The sequence below is a fragment of the Macaca nemestrina genome, chromosome 17 (genome assembly GCF_043159975.1).
Source record: "Macaca nemestrina isolate mMacNem1 chromosome 17, mMacNem.hap1, whole genome shotgun sequence".
Lineage (NCBI taxonomy): Eukaryota > Metazoa > Chordata > Mammalia > Primates > Cercopithecidae > Macaca > Macaca nemestrina.
The window spans coordinates 7,175,572-7,190,706 of NC_092141.1; the positions used below are offsets into that span (position 1 = coordinate 7,175,572).

Below are 15,135 nucleotides of genomic sequence, written 5' to 3' on the forward strand. Positions count from 1 at the left end.
ATCTGATGGGGCGGGGAGCCACAGGGTTGAGCCTATCCGCTGCGGGAAGGGCGGGACTTCCTGCGCGGGGGCCTGAGCCGCTCCGTCTCCCTGCTCTCCGTGGTCCCGGCTCGCGTGTAGCGGCGGCGGCGGCGTCTCCGTGAGGAGGCGCGCGGGGCCATGACGTCAGCGTCCACAAAGGTTCGACCTCCCCCGCGGACAGCGCTCCCTGGCGGCCACGGGAGGGCGGGCCCCCCACTTGGCTCGCGGCTCTTCCGCCCCGGGCGGGGGGCGGGCGGGAGCCGAGCCTGGGGTGGGGCTAGGGGCTCCAGGCGGGACGGGGAGGGCGGGCGCCGGCCCCCCGTGACGCTGCCCCGCCCCCAGGTCGGAGAGATCTTCTCGGCGGCCGGCGCCGCCTTCACGAAGCTCGGGGAGCTGACGATGCAGCTGCATCCTGTGGCCGACTCTTCCCCTGCGGGGTACGTGAGCCCGGACTGGGACGTGGACGCTGAGAGCGGGCGCTTGGACTCGGTCACAGACACGGACCCTCTCTAGCACAGGGACAGACGTTAGTTTCCCTTTGTGCCTGGCACAGCACAGAGTAGGTGTTAATAAATGATCGTTGGATGAGGGAATGAATGACAGATAAAAATACAGACAGGCCTATGGCCCAGACTCCTATTTCACAGTTCTCCCTGCTGCGAACGGGTCGACCACAAACCACCGCCACTCCCAACCACCCCAGTTCATGGAATTCCCCCAGACGGCTGCAGGCTGTTGGTGGGTCTGTTTGAAAAGCCCTTCTTGGCGAGTTGGTTTCAGTGTGCTGTGTACAGCAGCCGTTTAACGTTCATGGTGGAAAGGGGTGTCTAAGGTGGAGGTGGTTGTGATTTCTTTTGATTGGGGTCCTCCAGGTTCCCGCAGGGCCCTCAAGAGCTTCCCGCCCGTCCCCCGCCCCTATGGAGGACCTCTTTATGCATCCGTGAAAGGGGTCCCAGAAGTCGGAAGGAGGCGGCTGGTTGACTGTGGGATGCATAGCCTGTGGGCTGGCTCCACACCCCCCCTCCCATTTTTGCTATCCCCCCTCTCCCCTTCTGACAGTGCGAAGTGGACGGAGACGGAAATAGAGATGCTGAGGGCTGCTGTGAAGCGATTTGGGGACGATCTTAATCACATCAGCTGTGTCATCAAGGAACGGACAGTGTGAGGGAGGGTGGCTGCCAGAAAAGGGCGGGTGGGCAGCCTTCTTCCTCCTTACCCAAGGTTCCATCGTCCTCAGAACTCCTTTCCAGCTCAGCTGCTTCCCTACTTTGTCACTAGTTTTTTAGAATGCCCTTGAGAACTGAAAGAACAGAATTGTCACAGTTGGTCAGAAGTTCCTAAAATGCTGTGGTAGTCCTTCCAAGAATGTGAATTTAGGTTGCCTGAGATGCTCAGTTATTGTATTTGATGATGGAAGTCCCCTGGTTATTTATATGAATTTTGGGGGACTCCACTGCAGTGTTTCCAGGGATATGGTGATCCTGAACTAGTTGATCAGTAAATCCCAATCCACCTGTAAATCACCAAGCCTTACCCGATGTCTCTCCCGGAAGAGAATGAGGAGATGGGCCTTTCCCGCTACTCATCTCAGGGACTCCACTCTCCACATTCCACCCACCCTGAGTGAGTGTAAAACTTTGGGAAAGTGAGAACCCTCCCAATGGGTTGGGGCCCCGACCTGGATTCTTTTCAAGGGACTCCCAGAACCCCTTCACCTCCCCTCCCTTCTTCTGTTAGTCTCTCTGATGACTCCTTTCCTAACCTCTTCTCTCTTTTCTTCAGGGCTCAGATAAAGGCCACTGTGAAACGCAAGGTATATGAAGATTCTGGCATCCCCCTTCCAGCTGAGTCACCCAAGAAAGGGCCCAAGAAGGTGGCATCTGGTGTCTTATCACCTCCTCCAGCTGCCCCTCCTCCCAGCAGCTCCAGTGTCCCCGAGGCCGGGGGTCCCCCCATAAAGAAACAGAAGGCTGGTGAGGGCTGTGGACTTGCTACCTAGGGGTTAAAAGTCCATCTGAGGTTCAGTGAGAGAATTGGGCCTGGGTCAAAGAAGGGTCAATCTCTCTTCCTGTCCCTGTGGAGGTTCCCAGAGAGGGGCAGAGGGGAGGGGAGGCACGAAGCTTTGGGAAGCTCGGGGCTGGGGGTGAGGCCGTCAGGGGAACCTAGAACCTAGCTTATGCCCCCTTCCCAGATGTGACACTCAGTGCTCTGAACGACTCCGACGCCAACAGTGACCTGGTGGATATTGAAGGGCTAGGAGAAACTCCTCCAGCTAAGAAACTCAACTTCGACCAGGGTAGGAGTCCTCCTCCTCCCACACAGCTGACAGGGTGGGGGAGAAAGGGCTCACCTGGATGGCAGGGCACGGTCTCCGCAGGGGCCCCTCCCTCGTACAGGGGTTTCGGAAGAGAAGGTGCTCTCATACACAGCGCAGGGCATTGGGTCAGTACGTAGCAGGGTGTTTCAGGGAGCTGGGAGTGGCCTCGGAAGCACACTGGGGGCTCGCTCCATCTCGGCCCATTTTACTTCCTGTTCCAGACAGCCTGACCCTGGATTCTGGCCTTCTCATGACCTCTGCTGATCCTCCTCTCCTCTCCTGCTGAGCCTTCCACCTCTGACCTCTCACTGTTCACGCTGGACCTGTGGATCTCCTGGGACTCCGAGCAAGGCCTGCACGAGAGAGGGCTGAAAGGCTGCTGGGGCTGCCACCTCGCTGTGCCCGCATAAGCATCTGCCCCCAACCCCCTTGACCTTCATCTGATGGACATTTTTATACAGAAAACAATAAAGATTTCCCTCTCAGCTTCGTGCTGTCTGCTTAACATTATTAGCAGGAGAGGGCTGTTCCCTCTTCTCTCCTCGGCCCGTGGGGGCTCAGCCCCTCCTCGGTAGTTTTCACCACCCCGCCTGGAGCAGCACAGCCAATATTGGCAGACTTGCTTCCCTGTGCCAATATTTCTGTGCTGCTAGAGCCAGGGAAGCTGGGTGTGGGTAACAAAGACCCCACTTGGTTCTCTTGAGGCAGAACGTGCTCCCAGGGTCTCTGGCCGTCAGTATTCTTGAAACTCTCCTGGAGATTTTAGAGGGGTGCTTACATACCCCACCCTCTCCTCCCCCACCTGGCAAGAAGTTTGTCACAAGGCCCCAGATGTTTTTTTGTGTCACTTCTCCAGGATGGCCTCCCAGGGCCAAGCCTCGGCGGTGCCTCCCCCACCCTCGCTCTAACACCACAGTGTGGTTTGGACGTGGCCACAGTGCCGTACAAACCACAGTGTGCTGCTGGGGCGGGAGCAGGACCGGGGTGGGCTGAGAGGAAGAGAACACACAGCAGTGCCGGGAAGACCCCAGCACCGCCTCCAGGAGCGGGGGGATAGAGAAGCCTTAAAAGGCAAACATGGCCCCCAAAAACGTTTGGGAGGAACCAGGGACGGACTGAGCAGGCAACTGGAAGGTGATGGACCACAGGGATGAGCTCATAGTATAGGAAGACTGGACCATCTTCCCTTTGTAGGAACTCAGCTCAGGGGATCCCTAGGGTGGGGTCAGAGGCAAAAGAAATAGGCAATGACTGGGGGGACCAACACACTGCCTCCTGTCTCAGCAAGGGCAGGGACCCAAGGTTTCCTGTGTCCGTCCTTCCTCTCCCGGGGGTCAGAACCCAAGAGAAAAGCAAGGAGAGACAGAGGGCCAAGGCCAGCAGGGTTGGGAGTTGGCAGTCCAGAGGTGGTGGGGCCGGAACATGGCTGGGAGAGGGGGGCCGGAAGTCGCCCTGGGCCCTGGGCCTGCCACAAGATGGAGGCCAAAGGCAGGAAATGGAGACCAGGGGGAAGGGGAGCAGCAGAGCCCAGGAAGAGGGCCATCTGGACCTGGGGGGCCAGGTATTCAACCCCCAGTGCTGTTCCCACTCCCCAGGGCCCCCCAGGACCCGAGCTGGCCCCCACAGCCACGTCCATCAGTCCATCCACCAGGCCAGGGCAGGCGGGCCCACCCCAGGGAGCCACGTTTAAGCTGAGACAAACATGGCTCTCCCCACCCCCAACTCCAGGCCTTCCCTCAGCCCTTTCCTCCTGTCCAAGACTTGATTTTTTAAAAATACCCCTCGGAAAGCAAAATCCAAGGACCAAAATCCCTTCTGCAAATCAAAATATGACCCTCTAAAATCCAGAAGTTATCTTCTCATATCCCATCGCATCTTTTACCACCCCCTCTTCCGACACACCCCCCAAAACTCTTAGCAATCTGAAAGATCTAAGGTGGTGTATGTAAGCAGTCTTTTTAGGCCCCCGAAGATGCCAGAGCCCTCCCGGACACCCCTATCTGTCCTCCATCAAATCTTGCCAAGGCCGCCTGCTCCTCCACCACCCTCCATAGCCCCCAAGCTAACAGTTGCCCCCAGCTCCCACCTCGGCAGAGCCTTTGTGGGGGGTGAAAGAGAAATTAAACACTATCCTAACGGCTGGGGATGTTGGGGGGCTCTCTGGTCTCAGCCTTTGGTTTCCGTCTGGGGGGCTGCAGTTTAGGGGTGTAAGAGAAAGCCTCTCCAATCATCCCCCCAATTCCAAGACTGACAAAGCCAACCCCACCCCAGCACGCACCTCCAAACCTCCCCCCCAACCGCCACGTCTCTCCTGAAAACAGAGGACACTTCCCTCCCCACTTACCTCAGCTACTCTCCCCTGAGATCCTGGTCCCCTATTTTGAAAAGAGCAAAATTTAGGGTGCATCCCTCACATTTGGGGTGCAGGAGAAAGGAACCGCCCCAGTCGCATCGCTGGCCTCCTTCCTCTCGGCTGGCTCAGGGACTGGGGAGTGCCCTGGGGAGGGGGCACCCCCACAAGAGAGCTCAGGAGGGGTTCCTCCACTCCCAGTCAGAATTGGGGACACCCCCCCAAAACCCGTCCCAGCCCATCCGTCTCCAACTCGGCGGGAGAGGCAGCTGCAATGCCCCAGTCAGATTCACCCAACACTACATTCCTCACCCCATCTAGAGGGGTCCCGGGGTCCCCAAAAAATCCCAAAAAAATCTAGGATGTTGGGAGAACGGTCCTGGACTAGCTCCCCAAATTTGGGGTCCTCAGATACCCCCGTTTTTTCAGGAAAATTCCGTCTTTTGCCTGCCTCCCGCCAGCCCTGCTCTGTCCCGATGCCAATTTTGGAAGTCACTCCCTCCTTCCTCCTCCCCGTCTCTCCAGGCCCCCCCCACCGCTCGGGGGCTAGGGTCCAGGACACCTGGCTTCCAGACCGGGGGGAAGCACTCCTCAAAGGGCTAGGGGCCAGGAGGTCAAGCTCATTGCCCCTGTCTTAAGGAAGCAGGAAAGCCCGTTCCTCCCTTCCCCTCCCCCCTGGCTGGTCTCCGTGGTGGTTTAGGAAAGCCTGGAGGATTGGAATCTGCCATTGCTGTTGCACAGGCAGTTTTTTTTTCTTGGGTTGGGGGGGTGGGCGGTGGGAGGGAGAGAGGGGAGGAGAGCCGAAGAGAGAAGGGACCCAGGCGCGAAGAGCTGGCCTGGCTTACCCTGTAGCCCCGGCTGCCGTGGGGAACCCCTCCCCCCCATCTCACCCACACTCTCAGTCCTCTGTCTGCTTTCTGTTTGGGGCTCATCCTAGAAAATCAGGGTACAAGAATCACCTCCTTGTACCCCACCAGCACCCCTCCTTGCCACACTTCCAACAGCACTGCCCTGGTCAGGGGTGTCCACTTTGTGAAGGGACACCCCGTTTTCCTCCAACTTCCCCCAAACTAAGGGGTGCTCCCTTAAGAAATTGGGATTCAGAGCCTGAAACCGCCTTTTCTCCCTCACTTCTCCCTCAAGCCACATAATAATAAAAGGAGATACCACACCCTTTCCAAGTTTCTCCCTTCAAATCCTAGGCTTATTTGGGGGTTCACTAAAGAAACTTCTCGAATCTGGGGTGAGAGGGTACTATAAGCAAAAGACATCCCAAACCAGGGTCCCAATTACGTGAACCCCCAAATCAGTCTCACCTTATGATTATCCCTTAGCTTCACCAAAAGCATCCAGAGTGACAAAACACCCCCAAAATAAGGACACCCCAGAACTTTAGTCTCCTGTCCTCGCGGCCCTCACCTTGTTTCTCCCCCAGGGAAAAAGCTTCTTGGGTATCCATAGATACACTGGAATACCCCACGTCTTTCCACTTTGTGGAACATGAGTTTCCACAAGACTCAAATACAAAAGTTTGCTCCCCCCTCCCCAGACCCCCAATCACAGATAGCCTCGAACTTGCTCCCAGCTTCCTATAATGTTCCACCTCAAACTAATTTTTAAAACTCCAAATTGAACTTCTTATCCCCCAAATCTAATCTGAGCCTTGAAACGTAGATGGCACCCCAAAATAGACTGCACCCCCAAATCGGCATGAGTACTTTGGTTCTGCTGATAGTCCAAAATGACACAGATGAGCACAATCTCCAAATTGTGGGTGTCAGAACCCGCAGAACTAATGTAGCTTCAAAGTCAGCCCCATACCTGAAACTTACCATATAGGCCTCAAAGGCTGAATGCAGCCACCGGTGCTCACAATCAAATCAACACCCCATAATAAACAGGCACCCCACAACTGACCAAATAATACTCCATCCTGATGCCAGAGGGAGCCCTTAGTCTAATTCTCATCTCCAGGCTGGGCAGAGACCTAAATAACCCTCACATGTCAAAGCCACCTCATCGTCACCTCATCGTCCTGAATTTCCCAATTCCCGGTTTCTCAGCTGTTCTTTCATGCATTCAAATAAAGACACACTCCGGTCTGAAGGCGAGGGCCCCCGGCCTGATATCTAGCCTCATGGACCATGGCCGGTCAATCCTGGCCGACTGTACACTCTTCCCAGCCCAAATCCGGGGAGCTTCTGCCTTGCAGCTGGATTCAGCTCTAGCACCCCTTCTCCAAATGAGCTTTGCCTTGCCTCCCCGAAATGTCTCCCGAAACAAAATATGAGGGTGTGATCCATGCCCATCTCTCAGATCAGGGACTTCAAATTAGGGTTGTTAAGCCCCCTCCTGCCCTCTCTCCCTTCTCCTCATTTTCCCTTCTCTTGTTTACCCCACCCAATTTTAATATTAATGTGCAATTAAAAGTCACCTCCAAAGACATCTGGGTAGCAGTGTCTAGCTTAATTCGAAAAGAAACCCGGAGTTCCCAGGCTCAGGTCCCCCTTCTTGTCGCACCCATTCCCCTGGCTCCTAAAGCCCACGATTTCTCACCTCAGGTAGGAACCCCAGCCTGAGGAGAAAGTCCCCTCGGTCCCCTAACTCTAGCTCCCTCCGCCCAACCCTAGTCCCCTCCTAGGAGACAGAGGTGCAAAATAAACCCGCGCAAACGGGAGGAGGCTAAAGGTTTCAGCCGCCCAGACCGAATGGATCCTGCGCCCGGGTCTGAGCGCACCCCCGGCCGGGTGGAGACGAGGGGCGAGGCGAGGCCAGTGCTCGGCCGCCCCCTCGTGGAAGGAGCCGCACATTGCAGAGCCTTGCCTACTTGCCGCGCTGGACCCCGGCGTCCCGCCAGCCTTCAAGCGTAGCCGACGGGCGGGTGCCCGAGGCCCTCCTGAGCTGGGATTGGGGGAAAGCGAGCGGGCTTTGGGCGGGAGTCCGTCTCTCTGGATCCCTACAAGGACTCAGAAGAGAGTCGGGAGCAAGAGAGGCCGGACGCCTGGGTCTCCCGAGCGTCTCTCGCCCCTGCACCCCCACCTCGGGGCTTTCCCCACCTCCTCGAGGGGAAGCAGCTGGCGGAGCCGTCCGGTCGCAGGACAATGGAAGGAAACCGACTAGAAATCATATCCGCCCTCTCCCTACCCCGCCCGGCCAGAGCCCCCCTTTTTGTAGGCCCGGGTACAGGAGCCTGTCATTCACACCACACCCTCCCCCGTCTGAGACCCCACGGGAGCCCACTGTCGTCTGCCCAAACCTGCTTTCTCGTTGGGATCCCCCTTTTCTCCCTTAACACAGTACAAGAAGGGGAGAGGGGGTGCCGTATGCACTTTGTCCTGCAGCAAAGGTTGGCTCCTGGCAAACCCTCCCAAAAGCCAAAACACCAATTTTCACTGGCCCAGGCCTTCCGACGACTCAGACTCCCGTATTTCCAACCTCGATATCCCTAACCTCCTCCCCAATTCCAATATCCCCGTCCTCGTGTCCACTTGCAGTGACCCAAGACCCCCTACGTTACGACCACCCCTTGTTTCTGAGGTCCCGCCCTCGAGACGGAGACCCCGCCCTGGGCTCGCCATCTGGAGAGCGAGGGAGGAAGGAAGGATACAGACCCAGGCGTTCACCCCACCTCCACCCCCGCCCCCGACATCCCGGCCAGATAAAGGAGCCCAGGCCAAGAGGGGAGAGAGACCCCGCCCCCCTTAAGAAGAGAAGACGGGCCCCTGCAGGACGGGGGTAAGAACAAGAGACTGAGGGAGCCAGACTCCTGGGTCCCCCAAGAGGGTTGGAGCTCGTGTGGAGCTTGCCATCAGCAAGCCTGAGTCCCAGAAACTGGGCTAAGCTAGGGATCTGGGGACTAGATAGGAGTCGCAGAATTCCGTAGTTCGGGGGAGAGAGCCTCGGCTGGGGTTTGGAGGTGTGTGGACGGCAGGCCGTCAGATCTCTAGGCAGGGTCGGACACCTGAGACACAGGCGGGCAGAAGGGAGTGGCGGTGCTGGAGGGGCACTGGGAGTCGAACCCAGGGCGATGGGCGCGGGATTCCCCACGCTCGCCAACGACGCAGCGGTGTGGAACCTTCAGCTGGCTCCAAGCGCTGTGGGATCTGGAAGAGGCAAGGGAGCGAGGGTGTCGTAGAGGGTATAATGAACAAGAAGAATTAGGAGGGAGGCTGCGTGTGCCGGGGCTAGGGGCTGGAGGCCCTGGCTCTAGCTGCACCACGGAAGGAAAAGGCAAACAGAGGAGGGAAGGCGTCTTAGAACTGCCCGGATCCAGAGCACTTTCCACGGCCTCTACAGGCCTGCGTCGCTATGGGTTCCCCCGCCGCCCCGGAGGGAGCGCTGGGCTACGTCCGCGAGTTCACTCGCCACTCCTCCGACGTGCTGGGCAACCTCAACGAGCTGCGCCTGCGCGGGATCCTCACTGACGTCACGCTGCTGGTTGGCGGGCAACCCCTCAGGGCACACAAGGCAGTTCTCATAGCCTGCAGGTTCGAGGGGTGGGGCAGGGGCGGGGCCAAATGGGAAAGGGGTGGGACCACAGGGCCTTTGAAAGGGAATCCGAAGCCAAGTCTTTCAGAAGCAGGAGGCGGAGCGTCCGAGAATTGGGGGCGGGGTGAGAGTGAGGAGGCGGGACTTTTCAGGGGGCGGGGCTTCCTAAAGGGGCGTGTGTCTCCCTTGGTTCCCCAGCCCCTAAGGGACCTATCTGCTCTCTCTCCAGTGGCTTCTTTTACTCAATTTTCCGGGGCCGTGCGGGAGTCGGGGTGGACGTGCTCTCTCTGCCCGGGGGTCCCGAAGCGAGAGGCTTCGCCCCCCTACTGGACTTCATGTACACTTCCCGCCTGCGCCTCTCTCCGGCCACTGCACCTGCAGTCCTTGCGGCCGCCACCTATTTGCAGATGGAGCACGTGGTCCAGGCATGCCACCGCTTCATCCAGGCCAGGTGAGGGACCCCGGCTCAGCGTTCTCTGTGGGTGAGGTGTTAAGGGCAAAGGCAGAGATTAGGCAATGGCACTAACGTTCATCACACTTTCCCCAGCTATGAACCTCTGGGCATCTCCCTGCGGCCCCTGGAAGCAGAACCCCCAACACCCCCAACGGCCCCTCCACCAGGCAGTCCCAGGCGCTCCGAAGGACACCCAGACCCACCTACTGAATCTCGAAGCTGCAGTCAAGGCCCCCCCAGTCCAGCCAGCCCCGACCCCAAGGCCTGCAACTGGAAAAAGTACAAGTACATCGTGCTAAACTCTCAGACCTCCCAAGCAGGGAGCCTAGTCGGGGAGAGGAGTTCTGGTCAACCTTGCCCCCAAGCCAGGCTCCCCAGTGGAGATGAGGCCTCCAGCAGCAGCAGCAGCAGTGAAGAAGGACCCATTCCTGGTCCCCAGAGCAGGTACAGAGTCTAGAACCTCAAGAATTTGTCAGAGCTGGCCTCAGCTAGAAGACAGACTCATTGGGCCTTCGTGGTCAGGAGGAAGGATGAAGGGAAATAGGGGGTGCGTTTCAGAGACACTAGCTCACCTTAAGAAGCTGGCCAGAGACCAGGTTTATTCAGCAGGGTGGCACTTGGGCAGTACGATGGATGTGGCTCATTGGTCAACAATATTGGCTCACCTCCAGAGGGCAGGCCTTTGGCTCCAAATTTCCCAGGAGAGAACCCCCATCCCCCATCCACACAATCTCTTTTAACCCTTTCCCCTGGGCCTTGCCATCTGCCTAGGCTCTCTCCAACTGCTGCCACTGTGCAGTTCAAATGTGGGGCTCCGGCCAGTACCCCCCACCTCCTCACATCCCAGGCTCAAGACACCTCTGGATCACCCTCTGAGCGGGCTCGACCACTACCGGGTAAGAGACCCTCTTTCCTGGCTTTTCTCCCATGACTGCTCCAGGCAAGTTTGTGCCAAAAAAGCCCCCCAGAAAGGCCTATTCCAATGGTTCCTAAACTTTATTACAAATTAGAATCACCTAGGAAGCTTTTAAACTCTCACCGCCCAGGTCACACTCCATAGACTGAAATATCTGGACCTGGGAACAAGTCATCAGTATTTTTCTAAAGCTCTCCAAGTGCTTCCAATGAGCAGCAAAGTTTGAGAATTTCTGGCCTATCCTCTTTCGGAGCTGAATGATCAGCCCAAAGCTTGTCAGGGCCTCTCTGGCAGGCTGTCATTCAGAGTGGTGCCGGTGGGGAGGAGATTTTAGCCAGGCATGGTGGCTCATCCCTGTAATGCCAGCACTTTGGGAGGCCAACGCAGGAGGATCACTTGAACCCAGGAGCTCAAGGCCAGCCTGGGCAACATAGTCAGACCTGGTCTCTACAAAAAATAAAAATAAAAATTAGCCAGGCATGGTGGTGCGCACCTGTAGTCCCAGCTACTCAGGAGGCTAAAGTGGAAGGATCGCTTGAACCTGGGAGGTGGAGACTGCAGTGAGCCGATATCACACCACTGTACTCGAACATAGGCAACACAGCGAGACCCTATCTCAAAAAACAAAAAAAAACAAAAACAAAAGAAAAAAAGGAGGAGAAACTGAAAACTCCTCCCACTAGCAGGGGCCTCCACCTACCACTGCTTTTTTTTTTTTTTTTTTTTTTTGAGATGGAGTCTCACTCTATCGCCAGGCTGGAGCGCAGTGCCGTGATCTTGGCTCACTGCAACCTCCATGTCCCAGGTTCAAGCGATTCTCCTGCCTCAGCTTCCCGAGCAGCTGGGACTACAGGCGTGCGCCACCACCACGCCCGGCTAATTTTTGTATTTTTAGTAGAGACGGGTTTCACCGTGTTGGCCAGGATGGTCTCCATCTCTTGACCTTGTGATCCGACCGCCATGGACTCCCAAAGTGCTGGGATGACAGGCGTGAGCCTCCGCGCCTGGCCACCACCACTACTATTGAAGAGGAGATTAGCTGAGTACTCAAGTCAGACGGATGTGGAGTCAGATCTGGCTCATCTTACTATCTCCTTACTTGGCCTTGAGCAAGGCGAACCAGCCCCAGAAGTCTTAACAATAAATTGGGAAAAAGAAAGCCCGCTACTGCGTGGTTTGAGGTTTCAGTAGTACCTAGATAGCCCTCATTAGTAACTATGGTTGCCATTACCCACTCCCCTTCCCAGGAAGTGAATTTTTCAGCTGCCAGAACTGTGAGGCTGTGGCTGGGTGCTCATCGGGGCTGGACCCCTTGGTTCCTGGGGATGAAGACAAGCCCTATAAGTGTCAGCTGTGCCGGTCTTCATTCCGCTACAAGGGCAACCTGGCCAGTCACCGCACAGTGCACACAGGTAGGGGAGGAGAGGGCCCTGGCCGTCCAGCCCACAGCTGTCCTAGGGCAGAGTCCCTGACCCCCCATCTTCCCTGCCTCCAGGGGAAAAGCCTTACCACTGCTCAATCTGCGGAGCCCGTTTTAACCGGCCAGCAAACCTGAAAACGCACAGCCGCATCCATTCAGGAGAGAAGCCCTATAAGTGTGAGACGTGCGGCTCACGCTTTGTACAGGTACGGAGCCAGCCTCCAAGTGGCTTCCAAGGCAAACCCACAAGAGGTGGGGTGGGCCAATAGGGAGGGATCTGTCCCTCTCAGAGACAGGACTTGAAGTCTCCTCCCTCCCAGGTGGCACATCTGCGGGCGCACGTGCTGATCCACACGGGGGAGAAGCCCTATCCTTGCCCTACCTGCGGAACCCGCTTCCGCCACCTGCAGACCCTCAAGAGCCACGTTCGCATCCACACCGGAGAGAAGCCTTACCACGTGGGTACCCAACCTGGCCTGCCCAGTGCCTTAGAATTACCTCTGCTTTGCCGAGGGGTGGGCTCTGAGAGGTGCAGGCCTGGCTGTCCCTGGATCTCTTAGAAATGAGTGGTGGCCAGAAGAGTCCAAGCAAATAAGGGATGGAGGCTGGGAGTAGGGATGGGCGGGTATAGAAGTGATGCCTCTGGGCTGAGCGCTGTTTTCTCAGAGAGGAGCTACAAGCGGGAGAACCTTTGCTAAATAAGGCAGGGTCTATCCCGTCAGCCACCCCTGAGGATTTGGATGTGAGAGTCAAAGAGCTGATCTTCCGCTGGACAGTTCCCTCTTGGGCGAGCTGGACAGGCCCCCCCTCTGCCCCGGCTCAACACCTAAAAGGTGATTGTGGATGAGGCAGGACCTGACCCACCTGTCCTCCCACAGTGCGACCCCTGTGGCCTGCATTTCCGGCACAAGAGTCAACTGCGGCTGCATCTGCGCCAGAAACACGGAGCTGCTACCAACACCAAAGTGCACTACCACATTCTGGGGGGGCCCTAGCTGAGCGCAGGCCCAGACCCCACTTGCTTCCTGTGGGTGGGAAAGCTGCAGGCCCAGGCCTTGCTTCCCTATCAGGCTTGGGCATAGGGGTGTGCAAGGCCACTTTGGTATCAGAAATTGCCACCATCTTAATTTCTCGCTGGGGAGAGCAGGGGGTGGCAGATCCCGGCTAGATCTGCCTCTGTTTTGCTGGTCAAAACCTCTTCCCCACAAGCCAGATTGTTTCTGAGGAGAGAGCTAGCTAGGGGCTGGGAAAGGGGAGAGATTGGAGTCCTGGTCTCCCCAAGGGAATAGCCCTCCACCTGTGGCCCCCATTGCATTCAGTTTATCTGTAAATATAATTTATTGAGGCCTTTGGGTGGCATCAGGGCCTTCATTCAATTGCATTTCCCACTCCCCTCTTCCACAAGTGTGATTGAAAGTGACCAGAAACACAGAAGGTGAGATCACAGCTCTGCTGGCAGAGATTACTAGCCTGGGCTCTCTCCTTTGGCTTGGGTATTTTATATTAATTCTGTCATAACTTTTATCCTTAGACTTGTTCTTGTTTGCTTGTTAGTTTGTTTAAAATGGAAAAAGGGGTTCTCTGTGTCCTGCCCCTGTAATTCTAGGTCTGGAACCTTTATTTGTTCTAGGGCAGCTCTGGGAACATGCGGGATTGTGGAATTGGGTCAGAAACCCTCTCTGGTATTCTGGATGTTGTAGGTTCTCTAGCAGTCTAGCAATGGATGCAGACTTTCTCTGTTCTTCAAGGGTGATAGGAACCATTATATTGAGCCCAAAATGGAGGTAATAATAAATGCCTCCTGGAAGCTGTGGGTGCAGGGGATTCTGTATCTAGATTCTGTATCACTCCAAGTGGAGGCTGGCAGCTTTTTCTGCAACATGGTCCAGAATCTAAAATGACCCATTAATCTGGTCACTTGGATTTGGCTCTACTGTATTCATCTATAATGGCAGAGACCCACCAGGGCTCAAGTTGAGTCCATCGTCCTCCCACGGGGGCCTGTTCTTAGCACTGAGTTCATCGCTCCATGGGGGAGAGATCAGACATTCCTTATCAGAGATGATGTGACTTTTTCTGACTCTGCCCAGTCTCTGTGAATGTTATGACCTATGGAAGAATCATGAAACTCTTTGGCTTGATTAGATGGTGAAGAGTGTTAACCCATCCTTTACTAGAGGCATCTGGGTTTGAATGTTACTTGGGGTTCTCTCTATTGAGTTGAGCCCTTCTTTAATAGGTTTTGGATATCTTCTGGCAAGTGTCCAGATGCCAGAACCTTCTTTGCCTCTAGAAGTGATGGTGCTTGGTAACCTTACCTTATAAAAGCTGGGTCTGTGACCTGGTCTTCCCATCACTGCATTCCTGTCTGGAACCAGTGAATGCGTTAGAACCTTCCATAGGAAAAGAAAAGGGGCTGAGTTCTATTCTGGGTTTGCTGTAGTTTGGTTGGGATTATTGCTGGCATTACAGAAAAGATTGGCTAGCTGATAGGCCAAAGGCCTGTTCTAGTTGACCAAGTTTCAAGTAGGATTAAGAGGTTGGTTGAGGGGTGCCGTTTCTGGTGTAGGCCGGGTAGGTAGAAAGTTAGGAATGGGGTTGCCTCTTGGCTGGGTGGAGGCTCTGAAATGTTAGAAGATGTCCTGAAGCCTTGATTTGTAGTTCTGCCCCTTGTTGCCCTGGGGCCTATTTGATTATGGGACAAGGGTAGAAAGTAAGAAGCACTTTTGAATTTATGGGGTAGAACTTCAAGGATAAGTCAGTTTTAGTGGCTGTCACCTGGGGACTAGTGAGAAAGCTACTCTTGTCCTTCTTCCCTCTTTCTCCCCATGACCCCATTGCAGAATTAAAGAAGAAAGAAGGGAAGGTGGAGGAGTCTGTAAGAAGGAACCATGATTTATATTTAGCAGATTGGATGGGCAGGTGGAGAATGCCTGGGGATAGAAATGTTAGATCTTGCAAGATGAGATCCTTGGAATAAAGAAGCTCTCTGTGCTGCCTGCTGTGTCCTGGGTTCTTGCCTTCGGGTCTTGGGGAGCGAGGAACAGGGCTCTTCCTCCTGGACAACATCTGGGATTCTGTACCATTCTGCTGTCCCTTCCCACCAGACCTTTTAAATGGTCCTCGTTGTCCCTTTCCCTGCCCTTGCCTTCCTGCTCATTGTGTAGGA

The 15,135-nt window shown here is 55.8% G+C and overlaps 2 protein-coding genes and 1 long non-coding RNA gene across 9 annotated transcripts; 2 read left to right on the plus strand and 1 right to left on the minus strand.

Annotated features, from left to right (window-relative positions):
• Positions 1-22: 22 nt before the first annotated feature.
• Positions 23-2,823, plus strand: BACC1 (BPTF associated chromatin complex component 1). 5 transcript variants are annotated; one of them, XM_071082258.1, is made up of 6 exons: positions 23-180; positions 364-458; positions 1,081-1,182; positions 1,804-1,994; positions 2,213-2,317; positions 2,560-2,823. In XM_071082258.1, the coding sequence occupies exons 1-6, from the start codon at positions 160-162 to the stop codon at positions 2,622-2,624; spliced, it is 579 nt and encodes a 192-aa protein (XP_070938359.1). In that variant the 5' UTR covers positions 23-159; the 3' UTR covers positions 2,625-2,823. The 5 variants fall into 5 exon arrangements, with proteins under 5 accessions (XP_070938359.1, XP_011724857.1, XP_011724864.1 ...); XM_011726555.2 differs by having other exon boundaries at positions 2,564-2,823; XM_011726562.2 differs by lacking the exon at positions 2,213-2,317.
• On the minus strand, positions 632-4,965 carry LOC105472943 (uncharacterized). The gene is made up of 3 exons (XR_981945.3): positions 4,683-4,965; positions 2,372-2,691; positions 632-1,321 (listed from the first exon to the last, which is right to left on the minus strand). It is a non-coding gene; the product is annotated as an uncharacterized lncRNA (long non-coding RNA).
• A 3,403-nt stretch (positions 4,966-8,368) lies between these two features.
• On the plus strand, positions 8,369-14,965 carry LOC105473068 (BCL6B transcription repressor). Of its 3 annotated transcripts, XM_011726684.3 has the most exons (9): positions 8,369-8,423; positions 8,985-9,175; positions 9,406-9,627; positions 9,724-10,074; positions 10,402-10,526; positions 11,794-11,958; positions 12,042-12,172; positions 12,287-12,424; positions 12,845-14,965. In XM_011726684.3, exons 2-9 carry the CDS (start codon positions 8,997-8,999, stop codon positions 12,959-12,961), a joined length of 1,428 nt encoding a protein of 475 aa, XP_011724986.1. In that variant the 5' UTR covers positions 8,369-8,423; positions 8,985-8,996; the 3' UTR covers positions 12,962-14,965. The 3 variants fall into 3 exon arrangements, with proteins under 3 accessions (XP_011724986.1, XP_070938362.1, XP_024645995.1); XM_071082261.1 differs by lacking the exon at positions 9,406-9,627; XM_024790227.2 differs by lacking the exon at positions 8,369-8,423 and having other exon boundaries at positions 8,434-9,175.
• The last annotated feature ends 170 nt before the right edge of the window (positions 14,966-15,135 follow it).

Bases quoted from the DNA above. Each gene is read 5' to 3' on its own strand.
- LOC105473068 (XM_011726684.3), top strand. From the start codon at position 8,997: ATGGGTTCCCCCGCCGCCCCGGAGGGAGCGCTGGGCTACGTCCGCGAG. The intron at 9,628-9,723 runs GTGAGGGACCCC...CACTTTCCCCAG, and splicing joins CACCGCTTCATCCAGGCCAG to CTATGAACCTCTGGGCATCT. The intron at 12,425-12,844 runs GTGGGTACCCAA...GTCCTCCCACAG, and splicing joins CCGGAGAGAAGCCTTACCAC to TGCGACCCCTGTGGCCTGCA.
- BACC1 (XM_071082258.1), top strand. From the start codon at position 160: ATGACGTCAGCGTCCACAAAG. The intron at 181-363 runs GTTCGACCTCCC...CCCCGCCCCCAG, and splicing joins TGACGTCAGCGTCCACAAAG to GTCGGAGAGATCTTCTCGGC. The intron at 1,183-1,803 runs GTGAGGGAGGGT...TCTTTTCTTCAG, and splicing joins GTCATCAAGGAACGGACAGT to GGCTCAGATAAAGGCCACTG.